The sequence below is a fragment of the Cavia porcellus genome, unplaced genomic scaffold (genome assembly GCF_034190915.1).
Source record: "Cavia porcellus strain 051 isolate PalLab524CR breed Dunkin Hartley unplaced genomic scaffold, mCavPor4.1 scaffold_27, whole genome shotgun sequence".
Lineage (NCBI taxonomy): Eukaryota > Metazoa > Chordata > Mammalia > Rodentia > Caviidae > Cavia > Cavia porcellus.
In genome coordinates, this window is record NW_026947510.1 from 13771450 (window position 1) to 13789420 (window position 17971).

The 17971-nt window shown below is 36.0% G+C and overlaps 1 protein-coding gene across 2 annotated transcripts in view; it reads left to right on the forward strand.

Moving 5' to 3' along the window:
• Window positions 1-17971, forward strand: part of Plxdc2 (plexin domain containing 2) — a 416118-nt gene that overhangs the window by 194072 nt on the left and 204075 nt on the right. For both annotated transcript variants that reach the window (XM_063237895.1, XM_003463885.4), the window contains exon 3: window positions 1869-2015. In XM_063237895.1, coding sequence (XP_063093965.1) covers window positions 1869-2015 — 147 coding nt within the window. The remainder of the gene's footprint in view (window positions 1-1868; window positions 2016-17971) is intronic.

The following is a 17971-nucleotide window of genomic DNA, read 5'->3' on the forward strand; positions in this document are numbered from 1 at the left end:
CTGAATGTCTCCCAGTTGGTCTTTCTTAGGTTGTGAACTCATACATGTCCAGCGGCCACAGTGGTTGGCAGCATGATAAATGTAAAGTGGCTTGTGCCCAGTGGCATAGAAGATGTACACCTCTGAGGTTCAGTGCCAGTGCTGAGACCTCAGACACCACGGAGGCCTGACCACACGTTAGGATGTGCACCTGTGATGCTTGCTGTCCACATAGACCCAAATGATCAGTGCCGTGTGGTTCTCCAGGGAGATTGGAACCCTTGAAGATACTCGGTTCCTCAGGCTGCAAGGCATTCTATTCCTGCATCTCTATTCACATCCCCTTTCCTTCCTTCTTTACAGATCTTTCCTTTCTTCTATTCATATGCATAATTTGTACATGATATCTGAAATGAATAATGACTTTACCTACAATCTAAAATGTCCATTTACTGTTAACATTTAAACACTTCTCAACATTCAAACTTTGAGGTATATTGTTTCTTTTAGTCATGAGGCAATGTCTCTTTAACATACTGCTAAGAATATTCTTCTCCTTTCTGTATCAAATATATATATATATATATATATATATATATATATATATATATTTATATATATATATAATACTTTTGGAAAAGAATTCTTGTTTTAATAGAATGTCAAGAATACTTGCAATTTATTTAATTAGCACTTAGATAATACTTTAGAAAAAATTCACATCCCAAACTTTTTTATTCAATTCATAAACCCTCTATTCACATAACCATTTTTTCCACATTTAAGTGCTTTTATGTCTGAAAATACATTCTGTTAAAGACTCAAATTGATAAAATCAATTGCATTTTATTGTCAGAATAATTTTGCAGTCAGAATTATCCAGGAATCACATGATTTGCCTAGGTGTTCCTCAACAAAATTACTTTTTAAAGCATTTAAGTCTCCAAGGGGGAAACATGATATCAAAAGACTTTGTGAAAAGCACCATTGTAATACCAATAATCTGAATTTAAATAAAAGTAGACTTATTTTATATGTATGGATGTGTTTGTAGTACTGGGAATTAAATCTAGTGTATTTGCATGAGCTACATCTCCAGCCCTTTTTGAATTTTTGTTTTGCATCTTGAGACAGGGTCTTGCTAAGTTGCTAAGTTGGCCAGGCTGGAACTGAACTTGTGATATTCCTGCCTCAGCTCCCCAGGTATTGGGATTACAGGCATGCAGCTTCATGTCCAGGTTTATACATTTTTGAGGCCTTTGTATGTTTGGTCAGAAATTGCATCCCTAACATTACTGTGGTCAAAAACAGCGGTGCACACAGAATGCATATTTGCTTCTAAATATTTAGAACTTTCTTCTAAGGGAGATTACTGAGTTTCTGTGTTTTTGTTTTTATTTATTTATTTTTAATGAGTACTGAGCCATGGCCTTCACACTAAAGTGTGATCTCAGCCCTTTGTATTTTTTTTTTAATTTTTAAAGTTTTATTTGTTTATTTATTTAGTCAGTCAGTCAGTCAGTCTTTGAAATCCTGGGGATTGAATCCAGGGCCTTTACAATGAACCACATTTTCAGTCTTTTGTTTTTAATTTTTATTTTGAGATGGGGTCTCATTAAATTAATTTCCCCAGGCTGTACTCCAACTTGCAATTCTCCTGCCTCAGCCTACCAAAGTTCTAGGTTTATAGATGTGTGTTGCCAGGCCTAGCTGTAGATAACTAAGTTTATATATGCTATTTTAATCTAATTCTCTTTTCTTAAAAGTTATTTAACTTGCTTGGTTATTTTGAAGACCACCAACACTTCTAATTGCAGGAAAATTTTTTCAAAAAAAGACTTAGGGTGACTATCTCAGTTCCTGATATATTGAATTCTCTTTTGTTGCAGGAGGATACAGATCACAATTACTACATTTCTCGGATATATGGTCCATCTGATGCTGCCAGCCGTGATTTGTGGGTGAATATTGACCAAATGGAAAAAGACAAAGTGAAGATTCATGGGATACTCTCTAATACTCATCGGCAAGCTGCAGTAAGTGATTTGATCTTGAGGGATTCTTTTATATTTTTTCACTATGAAAACTTTGTTCCATTAATTGGTATGTATCCTTGTCTATGTCAATTTTAGAGTATATCCAATACAATTATAATGTACACTAATAACTATATAGAATTTATTAAAACTTAAGAGAATTGTACTGATAAATCACATTCATAGAACCAATTTCCTTATTATCTCTGATGAGTTATAAATTTGATTCAAATTGAGATTCATCTCGGATTATTCTCCATTGTATAACCCTTGGAACAGCTTTACAAATTATTTTCTTTGTTATCATCCTTTTGATGTGAACTTATTGCTCTTGGGCTTGCAGAAGATTCTGCCAAAGTCGTTTGTGGTTCACGTCACATATGTAGACCAAATTCTGGTCTTACTTAGAACAAATGTATTATAAAAGGAATGAATATGGACGACAAGATACCAAGATATTTTTAAGCCTGGGTTCGTTATTTACTGGCTGGGTATCCATGAGTAAGTAATTTAGGTATTATGCAACACAGTTTCAGCATCTGTGATGTGGAGCTGAGGGGAAACAGTCACACTAACCACATTTACCCCACAAGGGCATTGATATCACCAGGCTGAATGTGTAATGAACTTAACTGGCTCTTTCAATCTGTACAATAAACCTGTGGTTTAAATATTACTGACACCTACAAATGCAGATGAGAGCATTCAGTCTTCAAAGAGTCCGAGAACCCAGCCACAAGTTCGGCGAGTAAGTGTTGAAGTTGGGATGTAAACCCAGAGGACCAGGAATTGCTCAAAATGTGCTCAACTTACCACACCTTCATCTCTGAATATGCACAGCTTTGCTCTATGGTAATTGCCAGATTTAAAATTTCCTAACTTTTAGTGGCATGGGTAACAGTTATGATACTCTTGTCAGTGAAACCATGTCATTCCCTATTGATTATGACTTAAAGGGAAACAAAACTAATTTAACCTCTTATGTGTTGTTGTGGTTACTGATGCAAAGAGAGCTAATAGAATCAGTGGTTGAAATTATTTAGAGAAACATTGATTTGATAAAAATTATATATAAAAGATTGGCAATGCAATTATCATTTATACATGTAGAAATCCATTTATTCATTATAGCTCGCTATGCTGAGAGTTGAATTTTGTGTGCAGAGCACATATTTTTCTGACTCTGAGAAGCAAACAAAGTAGCTCTTTCTTCTTATCAGACTCCGTGATCCCATTTCTTTTCCATATCCTGGCAATTTCAGCCAAGATGACAGATTGAGAAATGAGTCACTATAGGATTTACAGCTAATCTTCAAAAGAAGAGAAAATGAGAAAAGTTAAAGTAGGACAATGTCTATCAGGAATTTATAGTGTTTGACAATCTTCCCAGTGTATCACAGTGCCCAATAGTATAAATTCTACTTGGTGCAAGTTTGAGTGCTGTTGTCTCTCCACATGGGGATTCCACAGAGTAGCCCCAGTCCTGGTGTCAGCCATCACCTGTGACACTGATCAGCTGAAGTGTTCCGCGATTTCTTCACCCTCACTGGGCTGACCACTCGCTGTGGGTTTTCATTGCTCTCCCAAAGACGAGGCAGTGTACGTGCCCTGAATGTGCCCATTTTTTCTCTTAGCAATATATTTATTTATTGGCTTGTTACCTCAGCTCTGTGATGGCCTTATGAAAAATTAAGATATTGTAGAACTATTTTTTCTTATTGTTAGTGTGACAGTGACAGTAAGTTGTAAGTTGAAGGACCTGAGCTTCTGCTATAACTTACCTGCTACTCCATGTGTTGAGTTTTAAATGTAGATAATTGTTGGAAGCCTTTGTTTAGCTAGTTTGTCATTGTTTTGTGCTTTTCCATGAGAAATTAAAAGGGTATTTTAAAGTTAGAAATTGATGCTCCATCTACTTTGTTATCATCCCCAACACAGTCACCACGTACATATGCATACCACACACATTCATGTGTGCACACACTACTGACTGCACACCCTGGCATGTAGCACACACACCCACACATGCATGCACACACATGGGCCCAAACCTCACTGTGTAATAATAGGCTTAGTAATATTGTCTAGTATCTATTATTTTTCAGGAAAAATTGCCACTTGAACTTCTTCATTTAAATAAATTTTTTATCTTGAAACTTACAAATACACATACTAGAATATTTTTTTTTTGGTCTTCTTAAAATGCTATTTCTTTTAAAAGTATAATTTGACTAGGCATGGTAGTGAACCCAGCACTCATGAGACTGAGGCAGGAGGATTACCACTAGATTGAGGCTAGCCCGAACTACATAGTGAACTCAAGGCCTACCTGGACTACCTAGCAAGACCTTGTCTCAGTCAATCAGTTAATCAATCAGTCAGTCAATGTGTAATTTGACCTGAGCTTTCCAAACTGTGCAGAGTAATCCCTATTTGCTTATTACCTTAGTTGGCCTCTGTCTCCTTTCAATTATGCCCAGTTCTCTGACCCATTTCCTTTGTGCCTTCTCAAGACAATGTCAGGTTGTTAGAGAACATGGAATCATGATAATAAAGTATTATGCTGAAAGGGCTCAATCACACCCACGTATGCACTCTGCCTCAACACACACACACACACACACACACACACACACACACACACACACACGCGCGCGCGCCAAATCATAGCTGCTCTTCTTTTTGATATTACTGAGAGGTTTAAGTCCAAAGGAAAATGGCAAATGAAAAACATGGTTCCATTTTGTTGATTAGCTTTATTCATGTCCTAGTAAACAAAATTCTTCATGCAGGGTTCTATGCTAATTTGGCTGGAAACAGAATTTAAATTTAAACCCTAAGGGAGAGAAGGTGAGTTTCTGGAATCTTCTCTATCACCAAATGATGTGATTTTTATTCTCAAGGACATGCATTCTGTCAACAAATTAGAAGACTAAAATCAAAGAAAGGCCTAATTACAAAAAACCGCCCACAGGGTAGACAGTAATTCAGTTCTGTGCTTTAAAAAAAAAAAAAAAAAGCAAAACAAAATAACAGTTTTAAAGTGAGAAAGTAAGCAGGTTGGTGTCTCCAGAAGACTCAACCTGCTGCCCCTTCCCTGCTTCCGCTTCCTCAGAACGTGTAAGAGGAAGAGACAGCGAAACCTCTTACCTGGGGAAATGGTGTTTACACTTGGTATTAGTCCAAAGGTGTCCTACCATTTCACAGTAGAGTGAAAAGTACAAATCATTCAGACATTCACATGTCTGACCTCCCCAAAAGTATCAATTGCTCTTTTTTTCTTCTTTTTATAATGAAAATCATAATTCCTATATTTATATTACTATGTCCAACCATCTTATGATTTAATTTCATGTGCTTTTAAATAATTTATCTTCCTTCCTCTTTTTCTTTCAATAACATTTCCCAAATCATTATAATAGAAATAGTAGGTGCTAAAAGCTAGATTTGCAGTTGCCATATTAAAGCAAGACATACGACTTCCTAAACAAAGGAAGTAACCGTAGGCCTAGAAACCTAGAAATCAGCACTGATTTATTTCTTTTCTTTCATGTCAACATTTCATATTCCATGTTTCTATACTTCTTGCTTTCTATATTTTATCTATATTAATTAACATTGCTAGGCACAAATTTTGTTTAAACATCCAAATAGAATTATTATTTCCTCTGAAACCACAGATGATATTCTGTGAAGTATCTCTGCCCTGAGCTGGACAGAGATTAGGAATCATGAGCCCTTACCTCTAACATTCATTTGCTTGGGTTCTGTTCCTTTTGCAGCTCAATTTTGTAATTTGGAAGAAAGGTATAAAAATCTCTCTCTTAGGGGCCCTGCTGCCTCACTGATGGCTTGAGAATAAAAATAGTATAGTTTTGAAACATTCTGAGAGGACACTGAAAATCTTAAAAGAATAATGGGAAATGTATTAGGGACTGTAAATATGTACCAAAAACAATAATAAATAATAATAAAGGAAAGGGATTAAGGGATGAGGGGAGGGGAAAGGAAGACAAAAAGGATGAAAGGCTGTAGGAAGGTAAACATTATACAAACATACCCTCATAAACTAAACTTAAAAAAAAAATACTGGGATTTCACAATCCTGTCATTTGAAAGCCTTGACACTTACTACAAAAGATAATAATCTATGTCAAAGAAAAACCAGAGACAAAGAGTCACTAAGGTGGTGAAAGCAGATTTTATTCAGGATTGTCCCAGTAGAGGAAAAGAGAACTTGATATAGAAGTGAGCTCAGTCTTGAATGGGCAAGTCGGCATTTAAGTCAAGGGGTCAGTGTGTAGGTATATACCGAAAGGAAAGTTCAAGAGTAAAGGAAAATGTGGCTGAACTAAGGTCAGGTTGCCCGTATATTTCCTGGAACATGGTGAAGCACAAGGAATTTGATTAGATATGAAAGGACCGAAGGGTTGAGGGTGAGGACTTCTTTCTAAATTGACATAACAGGTAGTAGGTTTTCAATGCTGTTATTGGCGGCGGTGGTGGTGATAATATTTGTTTTTCCTAAAACTAGATTTTTACATTAAAGTGAGTCTAGGTCTTAACAAAAAGCCTGACTAAAGATTGGCTACTTGAGATGAGATGATCAGGTACCAAAGGTGGGGATTATTATTAAAATTGTCACGGGATACTGTCCTAGGAGTCCTCTCAAAGGGTTGGAGACCTCACTTTGCCCCATGGTGGGTTTGGAGACTCGTTATATAAATACCTTTCAGGACGCATCAGTGGAGGCCTGGGCCGATTTATTTGGCAGAGATAGAGACGAAGCTTGAACAGCTGCGGGGAGCTCATGTGATGAAGTACTTTGGATTTACTTCCCGCACAAAAGAACAGTGTCAGGCTTTATAGATTTGCTGATTGATCACTGTCTCCATTCTGGTTTCTTAGCACCAGCGGGGTCCTTATGGTTTGAGGGACAATTCAGTTCCCATTACATGACCATTCTTTTTGGGAGAAGGCCAGCTTCCACTCCCAGGAGTAATTGCCTTCTGCTTGATGCTTCTCATCATGGAGCGATCTGTGAGGCTCTGCTCTGCAGGTTTAGGACAAAGGCAGGAGGTTTTTAGGCATCTCACTCCAGAGTCTAGAAATGGTCTTTGCAAAAGCTGGCAGCTGTACCTCTCTGTTAATTTGGAAAGTTAGTTTACCTATTCTTATCTTGATGTCTTTAGTCCTCAAGTAGAATGAGAGGGACTAAATAAATTAAGATATTAGCCTGTCTGTGTGCAGAAATGTGCAGAGATACCTCCCAGTTTGAAACCCAGTGTACGATGTCAGGCTTTATCTAGCTTAGTTACCCATTAGGCACCTGCAGTCCAGCTGCTAGGTCCCCAGTTACCCCTACCAAAAACCCACAAATCACTCTTTTAATGAGTTAGCAGTTTCGGGGCTCAAGAGTTTGTCCTTTGTCCCCTGGTGGTCTCTGATTCTGTCAGAAACACTTGGAACTTGTGCTAAAATTGAGCAATGCCAAGATAGATTCAGCAGTGTAATTGGTTAGGTTTAATGGAGAAGACAGTTCAGTGTTCATTCAAGAGACAGGAGAGACGGGGAGGGGAGGGAGAGGGAGAGGGAGAGAGAGAGAGAGAGAGAGAGAGAGAGAGAGAGAGAGAGAGAGAGAGAGAGAGAATATTAGGTGGATAGATGGATATGGATCACATACATTTACATTATATATCTAAATATACTTCTCCCCCAAATGATTGTGATGTACTCTTTGCCAGGCAAAAACCTACATTGGATTAAAAAATTTTCCATTTCTGGATGTTGATAGGAGAATTGATTCTCTAAATAGGAAATGCCACAGGACAAAATGGTAGAAATGCTACACTTTGCCTCTCCTTGTCTCTGTTATAATGTAGGTGAGGTTTCTGATAGAACTGATATGACTTTTAATCTTTTTTGTTTGTTTGTTTTAATTGGTACCAGGGATTGAACTCAGGACCACCTACTTGCAAGGCAGGTGCTTTTTCTGCTGAGCTAAATCCCCAGTCCCAGAACTGATAAAACGTTTGATGTGGTGATTGTTTCAGATTTTTAAATTGGATGTGATAGTAGTTTCAGAATTTCAAATTGCACTTGATGGAGTTTTCTGACTATCTGAATATACACATACACCTTTATTATGAGAATTAAGTTTTCTGGAGGGATTTTTTTCTCCAGGAAAATTTGTCTTGCTTTCTTTAGAATTTCTACTGGTCTTAAATTTGCATAATGCATTCTATTGAAATTTAACTACCTAATATCTAGTTCATAATTTTCTTATTTTTTTCAATTTCATTTTTTCTTTGCTTCAAAATGTCTTTTGCTATGCACTTATTTTTATATGACAACTGAAAGATGTTTAATTTTTTAAGTCTGCTAAGCTATTATTTAGACCATACCATTTTTGTCTGAGTTCTGTTGTTATGGTTTAGAAATCAATTGCTCCCTCCACATCTCATGGTCAGAAGTGGGGCCTGGCTAGAAGGGCAGGTCACCAGGCATGACATGGGAGTGTGTATTCTGGTCCCTGGGAACTCCCTTCTCTCTCCCCTACCTGGCCGCCATGGTGTGAACAGTTTTCCTCCATCACACACTTCCACAGTGCTATTTCTACTTTAGAGCCAATGGACTGTGAACTGAACTATGAGCCAAAATAAACCTCTCCTGTGTAAACTTTCAGGTGTTAAGTGTTTTGTCCCAGTGATAGGGAAGCTGACTAATAAATCTATTCACAATATTGAACATAGGTTGATTTTGTTGTAGTTCCAACTGGTTGATTAAGCTTGCTGCATTCTCTTTGATTTTCTTCATTTTGGGCAAGGTATACTTTTCATCAACTTTCTTGCTTTTGTTTATTAGCTGTTCTAGCTGAATAACAGACTGGGATGACTTTTAGCTGCATGTGTCTCTATAGTTTAATTTTGGTTTAATCATTTCACTTTTTATATATGTAAAGAAATTATATTAATCAGTTTTCGATTATTATGACAAAATGCCTAAGATAATAAAATTATAAAGTGGAAAGGTTTCTTTTGCCTCATGGTTCAGAAGGTTTAGTCTATGATCTGTTGGATGAGTTGCTTATGGGTGGGTGGCCAAGCAGCATATCATGGTAGGAACATGGAATTTCCAGAGGAATCTTTTGAGGGCCAGGAAGTGAAAGACAGAGGAAAAAGAGGAGTCTCATTATCTCCTTTGAGTACACGGCCCCACTGTCGTACAAACCTTGCAGTAAGCCTCACCTTTTAAAGGTTTCCACCATATTCCAGAAGTGCCAACCTAGGGACAAGGGTTTAAACACAGGGACTTTGGGAAGCCATTCCACATCATGCCATAGCAGGCATTCACTTGACATGCGGCAGTATCTTATTTAATATTATTTATATTTTTGTTCTAATTGAATTTGAAGGCCCCAGGCCACTCTGTATGTTATAAAATGTTAATGGAATTCTCTACAGATGTTTAAGAATTTCATTTTGTTCTTGAACCCAGATATATATTTCAAAAACGAATACCAAGTAAATTACTTGAAAGTTATAGAACTCGGAAGTGGGGTTTGATATTAAACCCAAGTTCAAGTTCATTGCCCCCTGGAAGATCTTAAGAAAAGCCCTAAATTTCTTGCCACTTTCTTCTTCTTATAAGTCATTATTATATTATATTTCTCTACCACCTAAGATAGATTAAAATGAGATATTATGGCACTCTAAATTACCGAAGAACTTTAATACAGCCTACCATTCATTTTACTCTTTCTGTTATACTTAAATCATTTACCAATTTTGAGATAAATCTTTGTCCCAAGTATTATTTGCTGGGCTTTTGTGGAAAAAAGGGGGCTGACAATGCCTAATGAAATCCATAATGATTAACCTTTACATATCTGACAAACCACAGTTTCCCAAAATAAGAATGTGTCTTCTTTTTAAAGAGAAATCATACTTCAGTTTATCATATTTCATTGCAATTTCACTTTATTTCTCCATTAGAGGTCTGTAGAGGAGGATGATCAGCATTCTTTGTATAAAGTTACAGAATTGTAGGAGGTAATTTAATAAATTCTCCATTTCCTGTAATGGCTACAAGGTAATTCTAGATAGATAAATACATATTCACCTTTTAAAAAGTTGTAAGTCAGTTAGATACTTAGATATCTATAAAACCCTGTTGAAGGTTTTACATTATCCATTCATAATCATATAGCTTGTTAAAAAAGGATGCCCCTTAACCATGTCTCTGGTGTGATAAAAAAAAATCTATTATTTATTCCCTGCCTTTCCTCCAAGACTTTCTTCCCCAGTGTATTTTCAATCATCTTTTTTGATATCTCTTTTGCAATGGTTTAATTTTAGATAACATGAGTGTAACATACATTCTTATCTTGAAGTTATTAAATGATAAAGATTTTACATGGCTCTTGCAAGGAAAATGATTTGTAACATAGAAAGTTTAGCAAAATATAAATAGAGTATAATGTTCCTTATGAGTAAACACACATGGAAACAACTAGGCTTCATTTTTATGAAAAATATTAAATTTTATATCATAAAAGACAAATGCATCTTAGGATTGTGATTTCTTCTGTAAATTATTTTAATAGCTCTTGAAAATACTTAAATAACTGGTCACAATAGCTTTGTTTTTGTCCTTTTCTTTCTACTAGTTTTTTTCCTACTAGTTTATAATAGTAAAAGTACTAGCACAAATACTACTTCAAGTCTTCCACAAGACTTCCAGTGTGCTCACACTGTCAGAAATTTTTCTTTGGTTATGTTGGTGCTTAAACCTAGGTTCCTGCAACAACCAAAACAAGTACTTGATCACTAGCTACAGCCACTGCCCAGCCAGGAATTTCTTATCATGCAGCATTAAGGTTCAAGGGACATAGATAGGACAAGGTTAGACACATTAGTCCAGGATGCATGTGTAGTAAACTGTGTGGATTGGCTGAGTATTACAAGGGAAAGACTCTTAGACATTACCAGTGGGCATCAAGTTACTTAACTGTTGAAAAGTGAAGAATCTGACAAATTAAGTAAAATGTGAAATACTGAGAAATCTACATGAAAACTAGAATCTTTTTGTATTATTCTTGTAACTTTCCTTTAATTTGAATTTATTTCCAACTAAAAACAAAGTAAAAGTCAGAGGAGGAACAATGGTTAAAAACTACACATATCTGAACATCAGTTTCAACGTATAATCAAGTTTTGATTTAGTTATAGCAATCAATTTGCCTATTGAATTCCAAATCTTAAGACATCAGTCAACCACAGGCAGCTTTATCAAGAGTTGACTCACGGAGACTTAGAGCAAGTCTGCCTGTGTGTAAGTCTCCACTCTATCAACTATTAGCTTTGTGACCTTGAACAGGTAATTACTCTTTGCTGGTCACTTTTCTCATCTGTTAAATGGGAATCATAACACTGTTCACTTTCAAAAGTTATTATTAGATCCAGTAACTTGTCATTTGGACAGGGCTCAAAAGAGTGCCTGGTGCAGTGTTACAGATATATATCACACTGATAATAATAATCCTCTTGCAAATATTTAACTTTAAAACTGTCATTTTCCACTGACTGGTCAGTGGGCAGCTAGTAGCCTGAAGGGAAGATTGTAATCTGAGGATAAAAAGGACTTTCAACTGATAAATGGAAAATTCATAGGAATATTTTTCTGCCTTGTTGGAGGATCACTGGTCAAGGAAGTAACAAGACCGCTACATTCCCTGGTTTAAAAAGAGGTTTTGCAAATCATTGATTTACAGGTGGTTGGCTAGCAGGTCCCTCATTTCTTTCAGTGGAAAATTTCAGGTCATATTATAAATGCAGCCAGGTAAGTAAGTGAAATGTTGTTATCCAGAAATAAATCTGTTCACTTTTAACCCATTTTACACCCAGAAAAGTTTCCTTACAGCAACAATGGAAAGACCATTTATGTAATGTAGGTCCTTGCTACTCACAATGACTTCAAAGGGGCAACATCAGCAGCTCAGCGTTTGTTAGAAATGCAGGAGTTCAGATCTCACCCTCTTGAATCAGAAGCTGAATATTAACGAAGGCCCCAAGTGGCTCATTCACACACTCAAATTTGAGAATCTTGATGAAGTCCACTGCCTGGATCTACAACAGTGTGGTGTGAAACATCTAGAAAAGACTCTTTGTTCTCATTCTTCCCTACCTGACCTTCAAGGGTTCTTTACAAAATCCTGTGGTCCTTTTCCTTGCACATTCTGATTCTCGGAACTCTACCTGAATGGTAAATAGTTCCATTGCTAGCTTGAATAATTCTTATCATTTGCAAATATAGGCAAATAACAATAAACTAAATTTTATGCCAAGAACATGCAATGTGAGAAGTCAAAAGATCTGGTGAAAGTCTATGTAATCTCAAATTCCCAAGAGACAGCATCAGGTAGTATCAAGTTTATGAATATTCCCTTGAAGTGTGTCATTCCATAGGCCAGGTTAATTAAACTGTCAGTTGTGTTATGAAAAAAAGTAGTGAAGAGCTTAGAATTTCTAACTCAGAAAATCAATCAAATTGATGGACTGACTGTATTTCCAAAAGGAGTAACCAGTTCTCTGTCTGTATATTTGCATATTGATTAGCCCCTTTCCATGAACATTTTGATATTTTAATTAGATTTCCAGTGTTTTCAGTCCCTAGGTTAACAACCCATGTCCTGTTGATCCCTCCAGGGTGAGAGGCATTGGCTACAATTTCATTTCTTTTTTCAAATCTTACATGGAAAATACATGATTAATTATTGAGCCCACTGTACTAGTTTATTTTGGGCACAAGGCTCCTTTATAGCCTGGAAGTCTTATCTTACCTTAGCTGGGATATACAAAAGAAGTTTACACTGCTGTTATTCATGCATATATGCTTTTCTTGGTTCTTTTCTCCTCTCTAAAATCTGCTTGTTACAGAAAACTGTCAGTTTTAATTTTTCCTACACGTGTCTGTATACACTCATGCATTGCTGACTGAAGGGGATATGTTCTGAGAAATGTGTCCTTAGGCCATTTTGTCATTGTGAATCCATCACAGAGTAGACTTACAGAAGCGGAGACAGCTCCATCCTAGGGGACCCCTGTTGTACACATAGTCCTTGGTTGATGAAACATCATGATTCAACACATGACTGTACTACTTATATTTATTATTCTACTACCTTTCAGTTTATATTGCTTTTCCAACTAGAGTGTTTTCAGTTGTTTCTCTAAGCAGACAAACATAGTCATTCCTGAGAATTTTTAAAGAGAAAGTAAATACTTTGGAAGATTAGAAGCTAGACTCCTAAATCTATCCTTGGAGATTAAGAAATATCTGATCTGCCAATGAGTACAAAACAGCTCGTACAATGCAGGTCATCTGCTGGGAAGGTGCACACTGCTTTATTGGCAGGCTTAGGGTGATATCACCATGTCATGGTCTGCTCATCATATCATACCTCCAACCAGCTTGTCTGGCCCCGCCCAACATACCATAACTCCACCCACCATGCATTAGTCCCACACATTGTAGCACAACTCCTGCTGACATGCCTGGGCACTTCCCATTGTGGACTGTCTCCTTCCAGCACGAGCAGTACCTTGTTTTGTCCTTTCTTTTCCAGGAAGACGATCTGAGATGGTTGCTCTGTGTCTCTTACAAATCTTCAGGGTTGTTTTGGTGTATGACTTTAGCCTCATGCATTGGGTACTTTCAAGTTATGGTTCATTATTTCTACATTTTAAGAAAAATTAAGACAAAGTAGGGTGAGAAATTGGTCATGGGGAGAAGTTAACAGATTTGACACCCATCCTGAGCTCCAATTCAGTTGTTAACATTTTATTCTGCAGACACCTAGACATGTCTGTTGTGAATCATGGAATTTCATTCTTTTTATATTATAGCAGGAGGTACAATGGCATGTTCCCCAAAATGTGTTAGAAACTTAATTGCTAATGTTACCATGATGGAAGGTGGAACCTCATGAGAGATACTGTTGTTATGGGGACTGAGCCCTGATGAAGGAATGAATTGATGGATGTGGTATTGAAGAAGTAATTTAGTTGTGAGAATGGATCTATTATAAAAGTAGGATTGGTGCTTTCCTGCTAGCTGTATGCTTTTGGGTACCCCTTTGCTTTTCACCTTAGTATGATGGAGCAAAAAGATCCTCATCAAATGTCTGTCCCATGATCTGGGTCTTCTCAGCCTCTAGAATTGAGATTTTTTCCCCCAAAATTAGTCTTAGGCACTCAGGTATTCTATTACAGCAACACAAAACAAACGAAGACTTCCATATGACAATATCTCCATATCTGTGAAGGTAACTTGCTTTACCTGATTTAAGGTGATTCCTATCAGGTTTTTTTGCTTCACTGCCACATTACTATTTTTCTTTTTATAATTTGCAAATATTCTATTGGAAAGTAGTAGATGAGACAGTTATGATATCGCTTCTGTTTGAAAAATGATTTACCAGAATTTGTTTCTTTTTTTAGAAGTATGTGATGATGTATTTGTATAATAGAATGAAATTAAGTATCAAGTCATTTTTAGCTATTACTAAGAATGATGAGTTTATTTAAGAAACTAATTTTAAGAATCTATTTATTGCTATACTAGAAATATTCATTTACATAATTTAATCTGAAATATTACTGACTTGAATACTTATGGTCTTTATTTTCAGTCATTTTATCCTTTCTAATGACCTTTCAATAAAAGGTCTTCACATTGCAAATGAGCAAAGTTCTACAAAATCACACAGCTACAAAGCATTAAATCTCGAGTATAATTTTAGTCTCTTTGATTCCAAAAATTTATGCCAGATTACTCAAAAATTAGAAAAGAGGGACTGGAATGTATCTCAGTGGTAGAGTGCTGCCTAGCATGCACAGGACCTTGAGTTCAAGCACCAGTATCACAAAAACAAAGCAACAGTAAACAAAAAAATTAGAAAAGAATAATTTAAACTATAAATGTAAATTTCCATTAAAATAAGATTATAAGCTGTATATGTCTTACGATTACTAAAGTAGTAAGACTGCAATAATATATTCAAAGCATTTAGCTCAATGCATTTTATGGGAACCTTATTCAGTTTCAAAAAAGGTGATTGCTATCTATTTTAAAAAGTATATCACACCAAATTCAAATAAATTTATCATGGATATCTGAAGATTATTCAATCATTTTTATTGGAGATATGCCTTACTAAAATAAACAAATTTGTTATAAAGCCTATGTAAACAAAGCAAATATAATTTTTTAAAGTTTACAATATCTTTCATTGTTTATCTGTGATATAAAGAAATGAACTAAAAATACTTTGTTTGCTATTTTTGAAGCTGTTTTTATAAAAAAATTAACAAAATTTCTCGATATACAGAAATGTCATTAATAATATCCCAACTTTTTGACAGCTTCAAGAGACAAACAATACCCTTTAAAATTATTTGAATAGTTAGAAATAAAAAATTAAAACATATCTTTCAAAGTTAGTAATCTATTAGTTCGTTCTTGAATGTCTCAGTATTTTTCACAGCCTTTGCTATTTTGAACTCATGAGATTAGCAACTATTAAAACTTACTTACCATTGATTTTCTTCCCACAAGATGCTCAGTTTATCACAAAGAAAATAATGGAACCAAAAAAGCAAAGTTTTCTCACTGTAAATAAGAGATCATCTTAAAACAAATAGCAATTTTATGAATGGTCTTTTTAAAAATAACTATTATAAACGTGCCCATTCTGGATTCTAACTCTTAAGAGCTTTCTGTCCTTAAGGATTTGTAGTCATTGCCCGATTTCTCTTTGTAGTACTACTGAAAAATAAACCAGTTAAAGAGAAAAGAGTGTGATTAGGACTACACTTTTGTGATTTTAAAACAGAATTAGCAGAGCTTGTAATAATGAGTCTAATCATGGATAGTAATAAGCATCTTTAAAAATAGATGAAAGAAGGGACAAGAGATGTGGACACACTTAGAAATCTAGGTGTTTGTTTCTGAATGTGGCTGACAGAAACTTCAGTAGTGTGTGCTTTCAAATGCATTCTGTGTTTTAAAGACCACAGTCACAAATGGCTGTAATTCCCATAAATTTGTACCAAACCACCTGGATTGTCTGTATCCTTATCACTTCTCCAAAGCGTGTTTACTAAATTTCTCTTCCACCATCTAACAAAGTAATGCTTCTTTTGCTTGTCTCAAAATAACCATCCCTTCTCCTTTTCAATAGTCAACTCCTCCCCAGTGTCTAGGAGGGCAGTTAACAAATACCTGTGTCTTGCATGATTCTTAAACTTCAGAGCATTGAGTGTTAAGTTCTAATTTATGTATGTTTTGGTGCTGAAGACTGACTTTAAAGGCCTCATGCTCACAGTGATATTATTTTGTATTTTTCTCAAACTGTTGTTTTGCTGTGTCTCCACACGATCATCTTCCTGAACTTTGTTTTCTTCAACATTAAACATTTTAAGGGATGAGAGCCAACATGGTAAACTGACCGTGACAGACTAATATCTCCTTAGTGTGTTTTTTTGTTTGTTTACAATTGCTCTTTGTGACAATGTTCAGCATGCTCTTAACCCTTTTTTGTTGTTATTGCAGAAGAGCTCATTTCCTAGACAGTTTGCAGTCATTTTCGGTTTATTTTTACTGTATAGTTAAATGTGCATGACTGATGAGTGACAGCAAGTTTGGTCTCACCATCCCAAACAGCTCTTCTGCCTGTATTCATTGTCTCAGTGGGTGGCTGTAGGGCTCACCATGTGCTTATCTGGATATCTGTGCTTTATTCTGGATGCTCCTCACTGACTCAATCACAAAGTGTTTCCAGTTTTGCTTTATGTATTTTGACCCTTCGCTTCCGCTCCTGCGCCTAATGATCTTCTGTGGCACATTTTCCATACTTTCTTTAAAGGTCCATTGCAGAACGCCTGCTGTAGATGACATGTCCCCTCTAGGTGCCTCCTCTGCCCTGGATGGCTGTATCATTTATTCCTGATGATGTTTTCCCACTACTGCAGTGACTATGTGGAGCTCACTCCCTGCCTTACTCAAAGTGACTGATGTAGTGCCTCGTACGTGCAAGCTGATGTATCAGTGATTGTCGATTAGTTGAACAAGGACAATTATCTTTCACCTATTATTTCCAAGGACAATATGATTCTAGACTGAATGACTCAAATGAGAGCATGTTATACTAGATACCATGATTTAAGGGGAACTAGAGGCAGGGGCTTTATGAGGAAGTTATTGTAAAACTAGTGACATAAGATTGGGGGAAAATGTTAAAAATGTATGGATTTCATAGCTATTTTAGAAGATAGCACCTTCCTAAATTGCTACTACTATTTTGTATCAGGATATAGCAAGTCATGTTAAGGTAAATGCGTCCTTCAAAAAGGGAAGAATTTCCATCTTGGTGTTGCTCTTTAAAATGACATTGATAAATTTTCTTTGAGAACTCTTTTGTTTCTCATTAAAAGTCTTTAAGTTATATGTATTTATATATTTTTATGTAATTCCAAACATAGTTAAATATTGCAGTGAGTGAAGGATTCGTGTCATATCCTTATGCTTCATCCTTGATGATAATTGATAGTTTCTTAGTGATACCTGTTTAAACCAAACTGCTTCTAGAAGTGAGAGTGTTTGATGATATAAATCATATCAGTTAATGGGTAAGCATGAGAGCAATTAGCATGATGGAAAACTTACTACACCAGTGCCTTTATGAAATTCTTTTGACATCTTCTTTTAGATAAGTTTGCTTTGGCTTTGCAGCTTTCATCTTAGTGATATCAGTGACCGCTCATTTCAGGCAGGACAGTGAAATGGTTCTGTTGTTCCTCTTAGTCAGCACAAAATAAAAATGATGAGAAACCTTTTAAGAAGATGTGGGCTTTCCATTAAAAAGGAATAAAATCTAACTGAAAGTTGCTGTAAAT